Source organism: Crinia signifera, chromosome 3 (genome assembly GCF_055691185.1).
Source record: "Crinia signifera chromosome 3, ASM5569118v1, whole genome shotgun sequence".
In the NCBI taxonomy this organism is placed as follows: Eukaryota; Metazoa; Chordata; class Amphibia; order Anura; family Myobatrachidae; genus Crinia; species Crinia signifera.
In genome coordinates, this window is record NC_139219.1 from 224,798,864 (window position 1) to 224,822,706 (window position 23,843).

At 40.5% G+C, this 23,843-nt stretch overlaps 1 protein-coding gene across 1 annotated transcript in view; it reads left to right on the plus strand.

Moving 5' to 3' along the window:
* TP63 (tumor protein p63) overlaps positions 1–23,843 on the plus strand; it is a 113,643-nt gene that overhangs the window by 59,643 nt on the left and 30,157 nt on the right. Inside the window, exon 2 of the mRNA XM_083174732.1 lies at positions 1,877–2,131. Within this exon, the coding sequence (XP_083030858.1) occupies positions 1,877–2,131 (255 nt within the window). The remainder of the gene's footprint in view (positions 1–1,876; positions 2,132–23,843) is intronic.

Here is a 23,843-nt window from a genome sequence, read left to right on the forward strand (position 1 = left end):
CTTCAAATCTGCCCATCATGTTTTTTTTAAAGTACTTTATTAATTATGGCTTACTTGTTTGTTTTTTAATATTTAAGCAGTCAGACTGGTTTTTATGCCTGTTAAATATATTGAATATTATCTTCAAATAGCAGATTAACAACCTTGGACTGTTTGTCTTGGTTTATTATTGGTGTTCTTTTTTCATGTTTAGTATTATTTACATTTTTGCAACTAGATATTGTACAAACTGATAAATGATGCATATAATATAAGATACATTTCTGTATACTGAATGTAATACAGAATAGTTAAAATTTCCAGTAGCTGCGGAACATTATAAGTAACAGATGGCATACATGTCCAGTATATTTTCCCTGGCTCCTCTAAAAGGCTGAATTCTTGGTGTATCACTAGGGCCTCTACCTACCCAATACATTTAAAAAAAAACAATCATAACGTTTTGGGAGCAGTTCCATGTGCTTCCATTCAGTGCATGACTGTTAAGGTGCCCATACACTAGTAAGATTTATCTTCAGATCTGGCTGGTTGGAACAAAAACATGGTTCTGGATGAGTGACAGTTTGTCAGTTTTCCAGCATTTCCAAGCAAATGGTCAACTGTCATTTGCTCTCATCCATAACCATGTTTTTATTCCAACCAGCCAGATCTGAAGATAAATCTGTGTGTATGGCCACCTTTAGCTTGTTCACAGCCATTCACTGTCTGGCTACAAGCTAGGAGGCAGGTAGAGAATCCTGCATTCTGCTTGGTGGATTAGCTGCAGCCAACCACCAATCAGCACGCTGACAGTGATTCATTATCAGGCTGCAGACTGGGAGACAAGTAGAGAATGCTGCCTGCACTGCTCAGATTGTGCACAATTCCCAATTAAAGTGGCCAGGCAGCACCTGACTTTGAAGATACGCCAGAGGCACCTAACCATATGCTTGTATAATTGTGGGGCCATGCCCAGGTGCCCCTAGTATGTTAGGTCACTTCTCACCATTGATGAAAGTGGACCTGTTATCTACACACAGTAAACACAGAGGGCGAAATTGGGAAGAGTTCTATATAACATGGAATGTTGCTATGGGCAACAATAACTATTATCTTCAAGAAGGTGCTAAATGAGTAGATTCTAATTGGCTGCCCATAGCAACACGTGAAAAAGAACTCCCATCTTCGTAAATTTCCCCAGAGATTGTAGCTCAGCAACAATTACCAGCACTTTGGGCCTTATGCATCCGTGTGTATCAGGTTGGCTCACAGGCAATGGCCCTTATTCTGTTACATCTACCCCACCTGCAGTACACATGGTTTTATCCATTTGAGAAGGAATTTGCCTTTGCAAGTGAACCAGAAGAAGGGCAAATGTGTAGGTAGGCAGTCAATAGGTCAACCTGGAAAACTAATGTCAACATTTTCATATGTCAACCTTTTCTCACTGTCGACCATTGACTGTCTAACTAGTCATTGTCTGTGAGCGAATCTACATCCGCTTCAGTGATACTGATAGGCTGCAATTTCATGTATATTCTTGTAGCCCCCAGAATGGCTCCTTTATCTGAGTACACATGAACTCTTCTCATCTGCAGCAAGGTTGTCCAATAATTATACAGATTAATGATCAAATATATCTCACAGAACATATAGTTCTAAAATGAAAGAAAAAAAAAAATAATGAAATATAAATTCTGCTCATTGTAGAAAATTTGCTATATCCTGTTAGAATTCCTTTCATGTGTTGGAAGCCGTTTACAAAAGTTTATTCCATGCGTAAAGTTGATAGAAATGAACAAGCAATTTATTCTGTCCTATGAATCCAGCATTAAATAACATCATGCTCTATAGCTTATTTCTTGTTGTTTCATCCAACTCTTTTGTTATCTTTTAGCCGCAATATACAAACTTGGGGCTCCTGAACAGCATGGAACAGCAGATACAGAATGGTTCCTCTTCCACTAGCCCGTACACCAATGAGCATGCTCAGAACAGCGTGACAGCACCATCACCCTATGCTCAGCCCAGCTCCACGTTTGATGCCATGTCCCCTTCTCCAGCCATCCCATCAAATACTGATTACCCAGGACCTCACAGCTTTGATGTCTCATTTCAACAATCCAGCACAGCCAAGTCAGCTACATGGACGGTAAGCAGCATTTAGTAGCATTATAAATTTCAGAAACTCCTTTCATCATGCAGCAATATACAGTAGCATGCTTTGTTGCTTACCGACACCTATGATAAATACAGTTATGGTACAAGGTTCATATAAAAAAAATAAGCACACTCACTTGCTTGATTAAAAAGTAAGGAACCAGCACTCCTATTTATGCAGCTTTTATATCTCTTCCCTTTTGACAAGTGGCTCTGTGAGCTGCTGGCGATCCCCCAGTCCCTCTGCCTTCTGTAAATAGATGCTGAGTGACAGGTGGCTGTAGTGTTTTATATATATATATATATATATATATATATATATATGTATGTGTGTGTGTGTATTGGGTTTTCTTTCTTGATACAAAAAATACAATTGCCCCCGGCAGTTATATTAACAACACATTTAAAAGGCATGATTCAGAGTAATTGGTTTCATACCCGCCTGCTCTACTGGTTCTTGTGGTACACACCTGATTTTTCATGTAGTCCCCCGCATCCCTGAATGAATGATTACCCGTCCTCCATTGTGGGCACTTTATAGTAAAGTGTGCAGAATGAGTAGGTAACTGCAATGAATATGTGGTCCCTATGGAGGGGTGAAGCCTGGCAGCATCACTATGTAGTGAATGCATACTGGGCACTTTTTACATAGAACTGTGGCAATAAACTTCCCAACTCCAGTGTCTCTGCACATTTGAATTCTGCCCCATTTGTAGTATAACATGGTTTTGCTAATGATGTTCCTTTTCTTTTGTTTGCTCATACTGATTACTGAATCAGGCCCAAAATCTTAAAATTAGAATATTAGGTATCCTCTCATATTTCTTGCTGCATACTCAAAAGCATTTCCTATTTACAATCTAGAAGCAATAACTTGCTAGTAAGTTGCCATTTATATACCTGGACTTGGCTTCAGTTACCTAAGGTCAATTCATTGCTAAAACAACCCTTGTTAGTAGTCTAGTTTTTGAGCTTCAATGAAGTCAACTTTGATTTTTATCCTTGCTTATTTATTGAGTAAAGAGATAAAATGAATTAATATTGTTGTTATTATTATTATTATTTGTATTTTCAAGAGGCAAAAGCAATTTTAAACACACGACTGGAACAATAAGTTAAGATTGTTTAGGAGTCATTATGATATTAGGAGTAACATATAATTAGTGATGCATCATTTATTCTACCCTACTGTATGTTTGGTGAGACACTGACACTATTCAGATTCCCATGTACGACACTCACAGCATCTCCTCCCAGCCGGTGGACAAAGATGAGACAGTAATGAATGATCTACACCTGGAATTGCTGTACACTCGCCAGATAACCTAGTCCGCCTACTGCAGTAAGGCAGAACAGCTCCTACCTATTATTTGTTTTCAAACATATCCTACAATCACACGACTTGTAGAACTAGTTTAGCATGACACATGCATTTTAGCTATAAAGGTATTAGATTAAAAATGTATTGAGACACAGGGTCATTCTTCACATAGTATAAAAAAAACATGTTTTAAACCAACAAATGTATTGGGTGCTATTGCTTAATATTAAGAAAACCTTTTTATAGTTGATCACAATATGTGATTATAGACATAACCTTGTTGTAGATCGCATGTAATGAGAATGCAATTCTGTGAGCTTGCAACCAAAAGTACTCAGGGGTAAATGTATGAAGCTTGGAAGTGGCATCTATCCCCATAAAGAACATTGGGGTAGATGTATGAAGCAGTGATAAGGGAGGAGAAGTGAGCCAGGGAAGTGGCCCATGGCAACCAATCAGCTGCTCTGTATAAATTTTATATTATGCAAATTCTAGATGTTACTACAGTGCTGATTGGTTGCATTGGGACACTTCTTGTCCCTTATCACTGCTTCATGCATCTACCCCATTATGTGCAAGGTGATAATGCCAATCAGCTCCGATATGCAAATTGACAGTTAGGGGCTGATTGGCTGGAGCATTATCACCTTGCACATAACATTTTTTATGGGGATAGATACTTCTCCAAGCTTCATACATTTACCCCTGTATAAGGCAATCTCACTGCTCCATCATGGCTGGAGATGTGTTTGCGCCAACATTATCAAAAGCCTATACACTTGATGCCAGTAGCGATGGAGCAAGAGGAGCATGGCCCTCACTTGCAATGTCCTCCATCGTCTTGCATGTACAGACGACGGAGGATGTTACAGGAGCATGCATCATCAATGACTGTACACACTAGGGGTGGCCAACCGGTCAGAGGTAAAGAGCCGAAAAATATCAGTTGTCAAGCCAAAGAGCCAACGTCATGCGCGCACCGAAGACGCGCGCGCCAAAAAGGGGCGTGGTCAGGGGAGTGGTCAGGGGCGTGGTCATATGACACAAGGAGAGTGGCCACATGACAAAACTTTATGCCCCCAGTACCAGATATGCCCACCACAGTGCCAAACATCATATGCCCCCCACAGTGCCAAACATCACATGCCCCCCACAGTGCCAAACATCACATTCCCCCCACAGTGCCAAACATCACATGCCCCTCAAAGTGCCAAACATCATATGCCCCTCAAAGTGCCAAACATCATATGCCCCTCAAAGTGCCAAACATCACATGCCCCGCAAAGTGCCAAACATCATATGCCCCCCACAGTGCCAAACATCACATGCCCCTCAAAGTGCATTTTTAAATGACCGGCGCTACCTGCATTTGAGCTGCCCTGCCAAATATGCTATCTATCTATGCAACCCAATATGAGGTGGTATGGAGGATCAAGATAGAAAGAGAGGGGTATGAGCAGGATTTAGTGAGAGAAAGGGGGGAAACAAGAAAGTTTCAGTGAAAGAAAGAGGGGGTCAGCGAGAGGGAGAGTGTGAGAGAGTGTTAGAAAGCAAGAGATGGTGTCAGGGGCAGAGTGGGAGAGAGAAAGAGAGTGAGGAGAAAGAGAGACCTAGAATTATATGGGGGCATACACAGGACAGGTGAGGGAAAGGGGGACAAATATGCGGCGAATGGGAGGGCTGGTGCATAGATGGCGAGTGGGAAGCAGAGGGGGCATAGATAGAGGGTGGGGGGGAGGTGGCATAGACAGAGGGTGGGGGGAGGGGGCATAGACAGAGGGTGGGGGCATAGACAGGCAGAGAATCATATGGGGGCATAGATGGAAACAGGGGACAGATGGGAACAGAAAATCAGCCTAGGAAGCATGAAGATACACTTACATAGAACATGATATACAACACACACAGATTACCAGCATATACACATACATACTGTAGATAAGTTCCCAGGAAGATACTGATGGGATCTTATCCTTTCACGCAGCTGGTCCCACATGATCACCAGGGTGGAAGGTGGGTGCTTGTTCTGAGTGAGCCATAATGAAGATCTCTCCCTGGCTGGGACCCTTGGGTACAGCGATCGCCAGACGTGATCTCCTCAGGCGCACCTGCCTGCCCCCGCCAACTGCGTTCCCCTCCTCGCCTGCACTCCATTCCCGTCCTCTCCCCTGCTGCCCTCCTGTACTCTGCTCCCCTCCGGCCTCCGCAAACAATGCTGGCCGCACAATATCTGACAGCCCTGGATAGATGGCACGCACGCTGCCTCCGGGCTGTGGAACGCAGAGTGCGGAAGTGCACCACGGGGGAGGGGTGCACTAGGCAGTGCCGAGTGCATAATACATGGACACACAAACTTCCGGTCAAGCGCGTCCAGCTGCAGGGGACGCGCTTGCCCACTCTTTGTGGTATCAGTAAGCAGCCACATTACAATGACAGGGGAGTGTTCTCGGGAGCCGCAGCTCGGTGATAGGCGAGCCGCATGCGGCTCGCGAGCCGCGGGTTGGCCACCGCTGCACTAGACAATATGAAGATTTTGTTGTTCCAATCAGAAATCTGCAAAATCGTTCATATTATCGTCTACTGTGTACCCATCTTAAGAGTTTCAAAAACAAAAAACAATTGGGAACTCATAATTATCATGGATAATGTATAATTTATTTTACCAATATAATATTGCCACTTGCATCTACGATTGAACCTGCGTGCTCCTCTGAGTCCAATTTTGTGTAAAAAGATGTCAGATGCAAGCATTGCTTCATCAGTCCAGGTTTTAAGAATATCCAACCTTGAGCACAGATGGTTTAATTACATTAACTGATTTAATTGTTCTTAAGCATTGATATCCTTAAAACAAATACCCAGTTTAGGAAACAATGCCCTAGACTTGATAGCCAAAGGGGAGGTGTTACGTGGGAAGAGAGGCTGGGTCAAAAGATGTAGGTTTGGTCACAAGTGTTAATTGGAGGCTGAAAATGTGCCAGTGGAGAGAGACGAGTTGAGGAAGTGAGCAGGAGGTGGGAATATGGTGGGGGGAGAGAGAGCATAGACATTGTGAAGGAATAGGGTTAAGAGATTCAGAAGGTTGGTTGAAATGATAAGTGTAGTTACTGGAATGAATAAACAGTGGGAACTCTCTATGGCAGTGTTTATGGCTAGTGTGCAGGACTTGGCATAAGTAAACATCTTGTAGAATGGTGTAAAAATTGTCTTTGAAGTTGGATGTAAAATTTGGGGTATAAAGGGTGATGAGGTGCCGATGAGCAGTTATTAGAAGGCGCCATCTAGACAACAAGGGTAAGGAGACTAGGTGTATATACAGTATATATATATATATATATATATATATATATATATATATATATATATATATATATATATATTACAGAAATGACACATGCTAGTTTGGTAAGTAGAAGGGTAATACTGTTGCTGTAAGGTAAAAAGACTTTTGTAAATAGCAGATCATTTTATTTGCTGGGCTCTAGACCAATAGAAAACAGTGCTTAATAACCGTAGTAATGGGAAACTCCATCAGTAAGGGACGGGCTGCAGTGTGTATGGGAGATTTGTAGCCAAACTCAGTCTAATAGTGTTACTGATAGGAGAGGCGCAGTTTTCCTTTGACAATCAGACTTGCTCCACCTATTAAAGCAAACATTTCATGTAATGATGATAAAAATATATTTTCTTCCTCTAACCCATAAGTAAGCACCATACTTGTCCACTATCTCTAACTGGATCTTGTTCATCTAATATAAGTGCAATATATGCCATCAAGCATTGAGTAAGTACACATATTTCATATTAGTTGGTACAAAGTATAGTGGGTTGCTGATACTGTACTCTCTCTGATTGCAGTTATCTCATGCATCTGGCTGTGCGTGTCATGGCAGCAGTGTTTTCAATAGACAAACTGATGTTTTCAATTCTCATTAAACCAGGTGTAAGTGCAGATAGGTGGTAACATTTGGCCAAGGGAGATTTTTTTCAGGTTGATCAAGAATAAACCAGTTATTCAAGTATATACACAATAAGTAATCCTCATTAAAATATGCTACAGTATAATTTCAGGAGAATATATTGTATTTTAGATACATTGTAAATCATTCCCTCCCTGACATTTGTTACGTTCTTAATCTTCCCCTATTTTGTATAAGATTATGTGTGAGACTCACCCTATTCACATAGAATACACATTCCTAAATGTTAAGAGAACACTAATGTTGGCCAGCCAGGTGCTGTTATTGGCTTGGAATCACCTGAGTGTTGGCCAAAATGTTTGGGTGCAGCTAAAACTCGGTCCAGCAGACTTGTGTTGTCATCGGTCACCCAGGGCTCCATTTATTGGCTACCGTAGGGAGGAATTTTCAGTAGCACTTACTGCACCTCCGTATGGTGTCACATCTTACCTTGTTAGCCAATGGATAGCCAATGTTAAGGTGTATCTTGATTGCTTACTTACAGTAGTATTTGTAATCATTTTCAGAATAATGCGGCTTGCAAACATGTCAACCTCACTACATTGCATTTAAAATGTGGACAATGGAATTTTTTAAAATAAGAGAGAAGAGACGGGTTATTTGGGGGTCACGTATGGGCTGACAGAGACAAACTATACAGCAGCTGATTACTAAACAAGATCATTGATAGGCATTCTGTAGACCTCAATGCAATGTAGTTGCCTCCTGTCATTTTCCGGCATTTTACTGCGTATCATATAAAGAAGGCATTTATCACTGTATGGGAGAAGTGCAGTGTTACCCAATGCAATTAATCAGCTTCTTATGGTCATGTCATTAAGAAGCTGAATGGGCAATGTATACATGTTATCTCTTTTCAGTTCTTGATACATCTTCCGCTGCAATGTAATATACTTGTATAGTGAAATGCAGGCATACGTCCAATGTATGCACAAAAGGGAAGGTGCTCTTATTGAACATTCAGAAATTACTGATGTCCAAAGGCTCCTCAAGACAAGCCTCAGGTGACTTGTAGCCACGTTGCTGACATTTTTTCTTGCTTACACCTAACTTTCTATTGGAACAGTTACAGATGGTAAAAGAAGCACATTGAAGTTTCAGATGTGAAGCATTTATTAAGTGCTTTTGCCTGACTCCAAAAACAAACATTATTGTATTAAAAAACCATAATTGTTATATTAGTTTATGATCTTTCAAGGTTATTTTAATACAGTATTTTGCGCTGAAGTTTACTAATTATTATTTACATTCTCGGTAACTACTTAATTGGTTAATATTAAAAAAAGAAAAAATACTCAGATTTTTCCCAGTGGCTGCTGCTCACTTTTTAAGATTACAAACTATAGCTTAACAGGAGTTAAATACATAAGGTTAAGTACCCATATTGAATACTGACCGAGGCACACTGAAGGGGTAAAAGGTTCTTGGTAGGCTATATGACCAAGTCGAACTACAGTGTTGGGGTTGGATCAGAGGGTTGTTTGAGTGCACTAGAAAACTCATTTTGTGTGAATGGTGTAGATGGGTGGTAATTGGTCAATGTTATTTGCAGAGATTTTGGTTTAAGAATGAAAACATCAAATAATTAATTCATTTTAAGACATTTGTGATACTATAAGTAGAAGATAAACATGATTGTGATAAGTAAAATAGTGCAATATTTAGCTTATGTAGGCATTGGTAATACATAAGCCACTGAGCACAATGGATTTTCATTACATTTAATTATCATATACTAAAAGAAACCCCACCCTTTTTTATTATAGAAAATGCAACTGGAAGCCTGGATTAAAACTGCTTTCAGCGTATAAAATAATGAAATCACCGTGTGAAGATGAGCAATAAACACATTCCAAGGCCTGTGGCAATATTGCACTGAGATTTCAGTTTACAAGCCAAGTAGAGACTGCAGACATAACACATAAAGTCTTTTTTTTTAACTTAGTTAAAACTTTGCTGAAAGTGGCAGCTTATTGGATTACGGAATGTGACAGAAGTCAGGATTTTGCTCAATAAATACTTTTAGTAAGTTGTCTGGAAGAGGCATTTGCCACATATTGTTCCTGCTTTTAATTTTGGCTTTTTACGAGGGAAAAGGATGTTGCATTATTTTTTGCCCGGTTTCTTTCATGTCAGTTCTGCAAACTTTTTGGTGATGAGACAGGTGGTCAGGACATTAGCTCCTGTGCTTTTAACTTGTCATAAAACAGAAGCACCTGGTTTTTTTTCTCTTGCCAAGTTATAATTTAGAGATTTACCACCTACCTAGAAGATTCTATCACCAGTTTTCATATCCTATTGTCATTTGTTTCTCACTATCCTGTGTGCGTGTGAGTGTTCGGTATGTCACAGAGGAAATTCGGAGATATCTTCTCCTGTAGTAGTTTGGAAGATACCCAGAGCAGAATTAACTAATGTGGTCATTTACTGTACTTCTTTTCTACAACTCTTTTTGAACTCTAAGACCTGAACAAAAATATCTTGTATGATACTTTCCAGTTCTGACAGTCCACTGTTTATTGTTGTAAAATAATGACACAATTGTTATTCTCCAAGGTTTATTTCTAGGTTGTTAAAGGGATTGTTTCTCACCCTGATTGTAAATCCAGGTACATCTCATTGGCTGTCCCCTGACAAGCAGAACATTTACACCTTCCTTCATACAGACTACCATTCTTCCAGTTCCATGTTACTACGAGCTGGTAACACTAGCCACAGCAGACTACAATGCTGTAACATGTCCTTGCACACATGTATATTCTCTTATGGATCTCTGGGGCAGATATATTAAGCCTGGTGAGGAAGATAAAGTAGAAGGTGATAATGCATCAGCCAACCAACTCCTAACTGTCATTTTTTGAATATAGCTTATTGGCTGGTGTGTTATCACTTAGTTTATCTTCACTTTATCTTTTCACCAGGCTTATTACATCTGAGCCTCTGTGCTCTAAAGTTTATTAGTTACCTTGCTATCCTACAGTACTGTATGTACTACTCAAGGTTCTATCATTGACAAGGCTATATAGATATATATATATATATATATATATATATAATCTTTCAAAGAGAACTTGCCAATAGCTAGCAACCAATCAGCTGTTTATTACCATTTATCTAGCAAAGTCTTTAAAATGACAGAAGCTGATTGGTTGTTTGGGGCATCATTATTTCTTTCAACAGTTTTCTACAACTCCTCCGTAATATTACAGTGTAAGCTCCAGAGTTGGGAACCCAACATGACTGCTGTATGGGGGTGGAGTACTCCTTAAGGTCAGAGACTTTCCTAAGGCAGTAATAATAACCCACCAAGCTGTATTTTCCAATAGAAAATATGCAGCCCACTTTGAAGTATCATTATTGTCTAAAATGGTTTAAAAAAATGAGTCAGGTAGACAACCCATGTTTTTTTTTGAGTTCCTGTAGGAAAGTATTTATTCCACTATTAATATAACCACTCCTCATTTTAGCTGGAGGCAAAGAATAAGAAATGATGTGTTTCAGAGATGATTGTTCTTGCTGTGGGCAAGATGTAGCTTGCAGAAGAACATCTGCAGCCAGCCCGATCTGTATGAGATGGGGCCAAGACTTGTTTGTATCCTGATGCTTGTCATAACTTGTATGAAGCAGAAGAATACCTATACTTCCAGAGAAAAGAAATCATGCAGGACATATTGATTTATGTCTGGAGAATGAATGTAAAGTCCATTAGTCAATGTTTTTGGCAATTTCCATTATGCAGTTTTTTTCTTTCGCAACAGGGTTCATGGAGGTAAAAAAAAAAATGTAATCTACTGTACTTTACTGTAGGTTAGAAATTGAAGAGAGATAGAGTCAGAGGCATAGGTAAGCTTGCATATAAAACAGGAGAGGAGATCTGCTATATTCAGATTTGTGAACAATGGACAAATGTGAAATATTATAGTAAGCCTGTTGAATCTGAAGGCGGGAAAATGCAGGTCCATCGAACACTGGTCTGTTCCAGCTATAAAATACCCCATTAAGAATCACTGTACAGGCCATGATATTTGCACATGGCAGAAGAGAAGAGTGGGTGTTTTCTATGGGTCCTAGTGAGCCAATGTTACACCCCTTCATAAAGCTTATGTGCAGTGGTGTTAGAAATTGTAGTTTGCAACTTATTCCAGATTCATAGATGGAGGCAGAATGCACAGCAGCTACTGTGAGACTGGATACAAAGGCAGCAGGAGGCATCGTAAATAGACACCTCTTGCGACTTATGTGATCCGCAATGCTGAGTCCAAAGACACAGAATCAGTTTGGTCTGTGTGAACATTGATCATCTGAGTAACACAGAGGTTGCTACAAGGATGCCACCGATGGACTCAGCAGGCTCAGGAAATTGGACCGCAATGCTGCCATTAATTATACTTTACACATATACCTGTATCTCTAAAACAAATACATGAATTATTTCTGAAATTAAATATGTATAATAAATTACTTAAATCCGTCAAAGTATTTCTGGTACTTGTGTAGTTTCACAGCAGCAGCCTACGCTACGTTTGAAGCTACATTATCAGCGTAGCCCAATGGCTGCCTTACTTGTGTAGTTTCACGGCGGCAGCCTAAGCTACATTGTCAGCGTAACCCAATGGTTGCCTAGCGTAGTAAGTGTAGTGACTCCACGGCAGTCCTGCATAGTGACTCCGTGGCAGCCCTGCGTACTGTCCCCAGGAGCTGCAGCTCTGTCCCTGGCAAGCCTAGTAAGTGCCTCTCACACAAGTATTGCGGCAGGGTATGGCAACATTGCCAACAGGGTTAAGGGTTCGTTAGCACGTGCGTCTCCTGCACAAATGTGGGGTGCGGCCGCAAGTGCGTCTCATGCACAATAAAGGATTACTTTACATGTATTCCGCGGACCCAAATAGTCAATTTGTCGACAGCCATAACTGCTACAATGTACTGCTGACTGACTACGATAGCCGCAGGAACACTATGCTGGCTCTGACAGTGACGCTGGCTAAGCTAAGCGGCCGTGGGAACACTACGCTACTTCTGACATGGATGCTGACTACGCTAAGTGGCCACGGGAGCACTACACTACTTCTGACTGACTACACTAACTACGCTGGCCGCTGACTGACTACGCTAACTACGTTGGCCATGAGAACACTATGCTGATTCTGACAGGGACTTAAAATTAGAACTGCTTGTAATTTTTTTTATCATTATTACTATTATTATTATTTATATAGAAACATGTAGGGTCACATCATTTTTGAAAGAAAGAAATTATGAAGTCTAAGTGAAAATATATATTGTTTTTACCAACTATTGTACTTATTGTGTCATATCTGAATGTAATTGGATAACAATCCTATCAGGTGGTGGAATTCATCAGAGCTCCCCATAACCCCTTTTTCATATATATATATATATATATATATATATATATATATATATATACATGCATGTCTGTGTGTGTGTGTTGTATGATTATGGGAGGTATTCAAATAGGGCCAATATTTTCTGATGGGGAAATATCGGCACTCACCTATTCAATGCTGCCGTTAACCATAGCATTGAAGGGTGTCAGATCCAACTTTATAAAGAGTTGGATCTGTTTTGTCGGAAACGGACGCGGATTGTCGAATTCACAATCGTTTTTTTATTTGCGTCCATTTTCGCTGTTCCTCTGACTTTCTGACACTGGACAGTCGGAACATTGAATTCCAGGTGTCGAGTTACGTTAAGAACCGAAAGCGGCCTGCGATTCCGACTTTCAGGACGTTCCGACAGTCGGAATCCCAGATTGAATACCCCCCTACAACTTAGATCGTATACAGTACATCATCATATTAAACAAGCAATTCTATTTCTACCCTTGTGTCAGATATTAGTCTACCATAAAATCCCCAAAGAACAATTCAAGTTTGTTTATTATTGAGTAATTGAAAGGTACATAATAATAGGCTTTATAAATACATCCTTTCCAGTATTGAATGGGTTTTTTGTAACATTGTTCTGATTGTTGATGTTAGAGACGTCATGTAGCACACTTGGGCTTGGTACCATGTATTGTTTAGACAGTTTTCTTTATTATAGGCAATCGCAGGTTGCTGCCTGGTCCACCTTCTTAATTTTCCCCAAGTTATTACTGTAGATGTCTAGACAGACGTAAGGAGCCATAACAAGGGAGGAGTATGAAAGTGCAGTGTAAAATTAAAAAGCTTCAGATGTGACACAAAAAATACTGCTCTTCATATCAGTTACAGAGATTTCTGTTTGTAAATGGTACAGGTTTGATGCATATAAAATACCTGGGTGATCAAAAAGAATTTACTCCTTGCTGATTGGATACAATTTTCTAAACATTGTAATGCAGAACCCGGTGCCCACATGGAGGGGAACTGCAATAATCCAGAGAGACCAATGAAAAGAACTTGGCACACTTCATAATGCAAAATGAAAAACTCTTGGCTCTATTTCATCTCTCAGCTACATTTGATAACTCTATTTCCTGTAGTGTTACTTGTGTTTTATGTAAATACATCTGGACCAGAGTATTGCTGGTACCATTGCAAAATGTGGGTAGTGGCCTGACAATACCATTCCCACCTTCTGGAAAATACATTCTGCTCTCTAAAGAGCAAAGTGAGGGTTCTGTACTGAGCATGTACAGATGGAGCAGCTCCCATTAGAGCTGCTCCTGGTGATTCTATAGCCAACCGCCACCATTCGCCAGCCCACAGAAGGGGCGCATACGAAAAGACGCTCAAATGGCCCGTTCTGACGGAGCCTGCCTCCACCTCCCTGCAGCTGCCACTGAAGCGGAGACAGGCAGGGTTTCCACCGCCGCCGAGTGAAGGGGACGCGCGCATGTGTGAGACGCTCGCGCATCCCGATCAGATGCTTGTCCGCCAGCAATCGTCAGTTCCGGGAATCTAATGATTCCCTGGGCTGGCTGAGAGGCGCTACATGTATGGCCCAATGCCTAAAAGTATAAATCTTCTGCTCTGCTATTTTGAGAGCAGAGAGGTGTCTTCAAACATGGGGCAAGGGCTTTTTCATGGGATGTGCAACCTCAGGCAGTGAGTGTGGGTCTTGGACCTGGAGGATGAGCCAGCATTGGCAACTTCCCTTTTATCTGGGACCCCATAGTGACTATATCTTTTGCATTAATGATGGTTCCATCCAAACTAAACTGAAACACAACATGGCAAAATCCAGCAGCAATAGTTTAAAACCAGGGCTAAAAACACTTGCACCCATGGTTGGTCTTTACTTTAATTGTCAATTTTGGTGTACTGAAATGCTTGACTGTCTTCAAAATTGTGTAAACCACCACTACATGAGGACCACCTGACAAACTATAATTTAATAATCACTCATCTAAAATGTTAAACAGATTTTTTTAATGTAAAACTTTTATACTTCTTACTAAGTTCTAGTGAGTTTTATTGTTGGTACAGGTTTATTGTAAGGCTTATCAGCACCCCAGGCAAAACTTCAGTTTACTGCTCCCCCCACCACCCACAAACCAATACCTACTTCCCAGAACCTCAGGTGAACATGTGGAGGTGGTTTCTCATAAGTTCAACACCTACCATTTTTATTACGTTACACAACGATGCCTCTCAGAAAACCTGATATTAAGACACAGGGGTGCCCCCCACATTCTGGAGCCCTTAGGCCTGGGGTAGCCAACTTCAGTCCTCGAGAGCTACCAACAGCTAATGTTTTCCAGATCTCCTCACAGAATCACAAGTGAAGTAATTAGCTCCACCTGTGGATCTTTTAAAACGTGTTAGTGAGAAATGAGTGCACCTTGCAGCTGCTAGATTGTCTGGAAAATGTAAACTGTTGGTAGCTCTCGAGAACTGGAGTTGGCTACCACTGCCTTAGGCAGTAGCCTAGAGCTGCCTTATGGTAGAGCAGACCCTGGGTGCGTACATGCTAGAATAATATTGGGACAATTTGCTGTATTGGAGCCACAAATCGTATAAAGTTACCTGCGGGTAACACGCAACATCATCTGGTCAGCTGTCCTGCACGGTCAATCAGATAATATGGTATGCCTGGCCGTTCAGTGTAATGAAAGACAGACCATCCAGACAATTGGCTGTCATTCTGATGCTTACCCACCATTACTGGCTGTGGTTTACATAGTTGAGGGACAAATTACACATATTGACAGCAATGTTGTTAATCCTTGAGAAAACATTGTTACATGGAGTAAAGCAGCCTATAAAACACAAAGACCAGATCTCCTCTATACTTTCTATCCTGTACTGTACTAACGTGTCCCTGAGCAACCGGTGTAGCACTATAACAAAACATGCTGAAGGTTCTGCAACTGATCACATGCATTATATTGGCTTCTTTAAAGACAATTTTAATTTTACAATTATAAAAGTTCAATAATACACTAAATGGTACAGTATCAGTAGTAAAGGAACATTTGAAGTTAATTTACTTGAAATCATATAAAGCCAATGACTATAAGTATATTGGTGACATTGCAGTGAGAATTTTGACATGTATAGGAGTACCATTTTGGTTAATATTTAATTACCTCTTTTACTTAAAAATCCCCCCCCCCCCCCAAAAAAAAAAAAACCCTGCATAATTAAATGATTACCTAAAGCTTGCTAACAGATGTCTTGTTGCAGCGGGGCCACAATGTAAAGTAATAATGACTACGTAACGCAGAAAAGCAGTGGACTGTGTCAAATCTGAACATAAGAAAGTAAGGGATGTATGTTTGTGTGTGTTTATGTACTGCAGATGAGACAGATTTTGAGTTTGAAGACATGACGATACTTGTGAAATATGCAGAAGGCAAGACCAGAGGCGCCGTAAAGCTTGATTACTGTATAGAGCGCAGTTGAGACTTGTCTTTCTCCTGTGGCCTACAGCATTATGTAGAAATGGGGACGCTGCGACTCGTTCCAAGACTCTGCCTGATCAGACCTGCCCTTGTTGGGAAAAAAAGTGTTTGAAGTAAACAGGGGAATTACTCACTCTCTAATGATGTGTTTTACTGGCAGTGATGATACTTTGATAGACTTATAGAACTGATATTACACTGCGATAAATTATATAACATGGAGCTGGAAACATTCTTCCACACCCTTAGAAACACACAAAAGGATCGTTGCAGAATATTTTCATAAGGGGGATTTTACACTTGTCCCTAAAGTAACAGTGTACGATGTTTTAAGACATCTTAAGCCAGTATACAAAGTATATAGGTAATATTCAGTTCATGGAATGTGTTTTGACTTTTGAGACACCATTACCCCTGGAAGGATGTGTCTATTGATACTTCTGCAAAACTCCGACCGGAAAATAATCAGTATTAAGTTGTGGCTTATCCTTCCTTGTGTTACTGATCTTAGATCTTCTTCCTGTTTTTGTTTCATATATATTCGGAGATCTCTACTTTGAAAGTAAGGCAGCAGGATTCATTTAAAAGGAAACATAATCTTCTCATTGAGTTTTAAGGCTTGCGTGTAATCATTAAAATCTAGACAAGCCAACTGTTTTGTAGAGTAGTGCAGGAGTACACCTCATTACACTGAAAGATTGCAAGCCTATTGCAGGTTAACTGGAAATGATTTTAATGATCTTAAAATAAATTGATCTTCTTTCAAATGTAATCATTTGTTGTTGGAATTTGTTTCAATTAAAAATATTCTAAGGAATTACATGCAACTTTGGAGACTGATTCATTTAATTGCTTGCTTTTAATACATATATATATATATATATATATATATATATATATATATATATATATATATATATATATATATATATATATATATATATATATATATATAAAAGTTGAACCTATCCCCGTAATTGTGGCACAATTAGACATGGACACACTTTAGAAGACATGTTTCTTGGAGTGCTGCTGCCATAAGCCAAGCAGATGATGATGATGACTACAAGCAGCCCCATCAAGCAGCTTCCAGTTGGTTGATTGATCCCTCAGACCTACAGTAACTTAGTACTTAGGATATATAACATGAAGTAGGGTCCATTTACTCACATTATTTAAATTACCATTTGGGCTACTGATTAAAGGAAAGGGAAGACAGCATATGTTTGTATTTAAAATAATGTAATCTACTTTGGGTTTGTATTGTTTATTTAATTGCAATGTAAATGAAATATGTAATGTTCTTAATAACACTGTCTAGACAACATTCTGTCTTAGGCATATGACACTAAATAAGATTGTCAAATTTGGAAGCAATAATGTTATCATATAAAACAGTAGCATACCGAGGGCCAAACATAATAGGGTGTGAGAACCAGAACGTGAGAGATTTTGGGAGAGTTTTCTCATTGAATTTGGCCCCACATATCTATCTATCTTCACAAGGCATTTGCCATTGTAGTCTACTTTATACCTTGCAGAAAGGGTAGAGAGAGGGATCCCCTGGATCCCTTCCCATCTGTGCTTGGTCAGCAGACAGCATTTAGGACCACCTTTCTTTTACACATCGCATATATGGACTGAAACCCTGTTCCTGGGTGTGTATTTTAGTACATTTCAGCAATCAATCATTTTTTATTTCCATTTTAAGCGGTGATAAGAATGTATAATTATTGGGTCTACAACCGGATTTGTTAAATCTGGCCTAAGTAGTCTCTATGCATCTATCTGCAGATGAGCCCCGTAATGTGTTCCAGCCTCTCCTTGTGTCTGCATGGATGTGCCAAACTACCTTAAGTACTAACAACAAGTCAAGCTAGCCAACAGCCCTGTTTTATTAGTCATCGATGTGTGAAGCGTGGAATTTCTGGACTAGTATGTTTCCCAGGTATATGCTCTTCAAACCTATTATTTAGTGTAAACACTACTAACACATTTTGTGCAACCTAGTTCCCTAGGAACATTAAATGATTGTTGCTCAGTACTGTGAGAGTTACAGTCCAGACACTACTGACTCATCCTTAAATTCAGACACCAGACTGACAACTGTTCCCCAGAGCAATCCATTATAAACAGATCCACAACATTCACCTATCATTACTAGATTTGCCTTTTATTAAGAGAAAAAAGGTTTATGAGGACTTTCTTCTCCCAGTATACATGAAGCAGGAACAAGTGGTTTAATTGTGGCATCAGTCTTGGTCAGGGGTTCCCAGGCTATGATGTATTTACAACTGTTTGATCTTGTGAAATGACACTGTACTCTTGTGATCAGTCTGTTTGTGAGCTGGGACACATGCTTTTAACTGCCCTTTTAATTAGAGTTAACATTTTTGAAAATAAATAATGTTCCACAAGGAACAACATTGCAAATGTGAAAAAATCTTCCTTGCAGAAATATATTATAATGATCATTATTATTATTATTCTTGCTTTGTGGACGGTATGTACAATAAGTAGGTAATGAACCTCAATTACGATGTGCATTGGATGGCCTAGGCTTGGACTGTGCACATAATACACTTCCAGGTGCTCACCTACAGTACTCTCACCAACTGACAGTACACATGGGTTTTTAGTAAAACAGAAAACTCTCAGGAGGCAGATTGTGCACAAGGAATGAATACACTTTTGCATTTGACTCCTAAAATAAGGCCGGTTATAGTGTCATATTTGTCTGGTACAGACTTCTGCTCTATTGCAATCACTGCCATCTAGCACCACTATCCATACTTGACAACATTTGAAAAAACATTTAAGAAGATTGTGCAAGCAATTATCTATGCAGGTTACACTGACATGGGTGTGTACTGCCCTGTCTGAGAAGAGAGTCATAAAACTGACTCAAATCAAATATTCAAATGTACATTTAAAATATGCTGCACTCTATTTCCAAACATCTGATATAGCTCCCTCTAATTCTCTATTTTCCACCGGGTTGTTCATATAGCCCCTGTAATGCAGCACGTATCCTTAGGCACAGATCCTATGCAATACAGCCCCCCCCCCCCATTGTAGAATACATCCAGAAAAGCAACACACATGCTTTATATTACAGTACACATTCTTAGCCACAGATAGCCTGCAATGCAACAAGCATTCCCTTTAAAGCAACACACACACACACACACACACACACATACACAGCCTGTGATGGAGTAATGGAGAACACATTTCCAATCAATCAGAAAACTTTGTTGGGCACAAATCCCCTGTAATTTTGTTTGCCAACATTTCGGCTCCTGCAGATAAGCTGGCAATGCAGGGATGTGGCTCAGTCAAAAAGATGGTGTGGGGAGCGTGGCCTGCCCTTGTTATAAGATGATGCGAATACCAGCATTGTAAAGTAGGATATGGTGTCATAATGGCATATTTGAGTGCGAATTGCATCTTCAAGCAGCTGACCACACAACTTCATTTTGAAAGTGGACAGCAGTGGGCATCTTCTGGAAGACTTGCTTACATTTCCAGGTATCGGTGAAAGCCATCGGAGATTCAGCAATCTTCCAGTAGAGTAGACAAGTATTCTGTGCTTGAAAGCGGTGGCTATTTTCTCATACTACATCTCATCTATTGGTCTTCATCTTTATGCAAATGCCACGACAAAAACCTTCCATTGCGTATGTATGTGTGCCTAACCTGCATGGCCTGAGACACGCACTGTTAAATGTAAATTTACTATAGCCTCTAAAAATGAAAAGAGTGGCTGCTGCCTATAGCAACCAATCAGATTCTGTCAATCATTATCTAGGATGCAACAGAGAAATGGTAGACAAAATCTGATTGGTTGCAACATCACCTCTTCATTTTTAGAAGCTTTACCAGGGACAGGAAGGATTCCCCCATTTTCTGGGCGTGCCAAAGCCGGTGGCTGCTCCTTGGTCCCAGTAGCGTGACTTGCCCGGACATCCTGAGCAACCAACTCAGATGTCCGATGCTCATGCAGTTGATCTGATGCTGCGGTTTCGGACTCACAACCACTATGATTAAAGATGCAGTGGCAACAAAGTTACTGTACACCTCTGAATTGGTCCCACATATACAGACCAACCCAGAGTTTGTCTTTTATTATCATGTTTATGATTATTGCAAAGAACGATAAACAGGTTGAGTATCCCGTATCTGAATATCCGTTATCCGAATTATTCCAAAAACCATACTTTCCAGAAAGTGGAAAAAAAAATTTGTTTAGCTAAAAACTCACTGAGGACATATGTAACAGCATCACTGGGGACATGATATGTACCTGGCACTATATATGTACAATAAAATGATTGCTTGCCATTCAAATTCAATATCTGAGATAGTACACAAATTTTGTTTCATGTTTTGAAACCTTGTTTTTTGAACAAATAAAATATATTTGTGTGTATTTTATGTGGTAATAAAATATATTTGTGTGTATATTATGTGTTTATACAGCATACATGCAAGATACTTCAAAATACATCATTGAAATATTAAAATATTCCAAAATATGGAATAATCCGTTATCCAAAATTCTCCTGGTCCCGAGCATTTTGGATACGGGATACTCAACCTGTACTATAGTCAGTCTTGATGTTATATTGGATCAAATATTGACATCATTACATTTGTATATTAAATGATATTTTTCTTCTTAGTCTAATTGTATGCTACTGTTAGTAATTACACACATTGGGGCAGATGCATTAAGCCTTAACAAGAGATAAATGCAAGGGTGATAAGGAGAGATAAACGTCCAGCCAATCAGCTCCTTACTGACTTTTTTCAAACACAGCCTGTAACATGGCAGTTGGCAGGTGATTGGCTGGACATTTATCTCTCTTTATCACCTTTGGATTTATCTCTTGTTAAAGTTTAATACATATGCCCCATCCCATTGTATCTAACCTGAAACCTTGTTTTGCATAATTCTAGTCAACAACAAAAAGTTCTGTCTTTTCAACTATTTGTGTCATTGTATTAGTTAATGTACGAAGTCATGACTGTAGGACGGAAGGATTAAAGTGCACCTAGTGACAGTGACAGAATGTGACCCTTGGATACCTTAGTTTTTACTTGCGCACATACTTTGTGTAAGCCACTGCCTAACTATGGGCCTGATTCAGAACTGTTCAGCATTCTGTGTATACTTGCAGCCTTGCGAATAGGTCAGCGCCGCCTGCCTACCCCCGCACCACCCGCATTGCCCGCATCCACTTGCTAGCATGCGAGGGGATGTGTGTGTTCGAGAACACATACCCTCGCATGTGGCTGAAGGGGAGAGAAAACATTCGATGGTCGCCGACCCTTCAGAAATAAACGTCAGTCTGAACTGACTTTTATTTCCGCTGCAGATCACTGAAAAAGGGGGCTGGCACTGATGTCATGTGACATCAGCCGCCCGCCTCCAGCAGACAGTGACCCACCTGCGCTCCCAGGAGAATGCCCAGTGTTTTTGCGGAGACGTCCATAAAACCCTGGGCATTCCTCTGCTCCAGCCATCTGCCCACCCCCCTCTGCTGTGAATGGTCCGGCGAGTGTGAAACTTGCCGAAGCTGTTTGCGCCAGGGGTTTGCACATGCGCATACCCCCCCTCATCAGAGAAGGAGCCGAATTAGGACCCGAACGAATGGGTCAGAATTGGCCCCCATATTCTTTGCTCCTCATCATCCGCTTTCTTACCTTGTATTGAGAGCATAGGTGCATGATGTAGCACCAGGCTGTGAAATCATAGACCAAACTTGTAGCCACAGCCCAATATTAACCCCGAGAAGCAGCCATTGGCAGCATCACAGGTAAGATGCTGCTAATTTCTGCACCTCTATATGGCCGGTCACATCCTATTGAGGTGGCACCCCAGTGCTATAAAGACATAGAGGTGTCTATGTACTAAGCCTTGACTTGAGATAAAGTGGAGAGAGGTTATTCAACTGGTTTGTGTTTTCCTATATTTATTTATGTTGTTTTATAGTAAATATAATAAATCAGTTTGATTCCTATTGACTATGTCCCAGTGACGGCTTCAGTTGGCTGCGGCTGCTTCATAGCTCAGATTGGGCAGTTGCAGACTGAGGGGTGTATGAGGGGTGTCGGAACGTTATGACAGATGGAATCCTGGCCTGTTTTTGCTCTGCTTGACAGAGACTCGACAGGTGGAATTCAATGATCCACCTGTTGAGTGTCAAAAAGTGGGCTTGTTGGTGAAAAACGGCCGTGGATTGTCAAGAAACAACCATGAATTCTACAATCCAGGGCTGTTTATGAAAAAACAGATCCCACTTGTTTTATAGTCGGATCTGTTTTGCCGAAATCCGCCTTCAGTGCTGTCCGAAATGTCAGCATTGTATAGGCAGAGGACACTAATTCCCCAGTCAGAAATGGTGGCTGACATTGAGCGGACATTAAGCGCTGAGAACTGAGCGGAGTCCAGGTACTGGGCGTGCCAAAGGTGGGACGTGTGGCCACACCCTTTATCGGTAAAAATATTACTTTTGTCCCCCTCAACAGCTAACCCAGATGCCTCCAACAACTCAAGGCCTGGGTAATCAGCTCCCATCCATCTTATCAGCGCCCCTAACAGTAATCCTAACCACCTTGCTGCCATACAGCAAAAAAAAAAAAAACAGATAACCAAAGCCAAATTTATCTTTGAACTGCAAAACCTGTAAGATCCATTAACCATATAGGTGTCCTCTTTAGAAGTCTTGATAAAAATCCAGTTTTTGCATGGAGACTGCCAACACGATACGAGGGCTCTGTTAATAGTGAGGACAAAGTATAAGGTGGTGCCTGTCTACATGTTTAACAGGCTTTTTTTTTTAACCCCTTCATGTACGCACTGTAACAATACAAGGCAACGTGAAGTATCATACAGAGTTATCGATGTCTGTATTTTTCTGTGATAGCTACGTGTCTCCAGAGAGCTTATTCCTTTTCACTTATACCTTGTCTCTGTTTATTTAGTTGGTTGACAGTGATGTGACAAGCATAGCCCCCTGTATTATATTTAGGGAGTGGGATGCTTGTTGGCTTCTTGGGAGACACGCATTCCTCCTGCTTAATGGACTGAATGGTTTGCTTTTTCAAACAATTCTTTTCTTTTTCCTCATCTCTGTCCATATATGTAGCCTTGAGGCATACATGCCAGAGAAGCTGAAGTATGAAGTTCCCTCCCTCCAATCTTTTTTCTTTTAATTTCTATGTAAACTGAACTATGTTTGACTAGAGGTAGTTATCAGGTTTTTATTATTATCCTTTCCTTTCATTTATACTGGGGCAGCGTGGCTGGAACGTGGCCCAAAACCTCAGGGTGAGGCAAAACCCCCGGGGCAGTCAGCCAGGTGGGAGGTGCTGCAGTTACAGGCACACGACAGCCCCATCCCTTCCTCCAGCTCACACTTACATCTTGGATGCATCACAGAACTACAGCATACAGTATCTGCAATAACTAGATTCAACCTGTGCAGCCAAAGAGTTATATTACTTTATACCGTCATAATGTAAAGTCTTTTTACAGTAAAACATG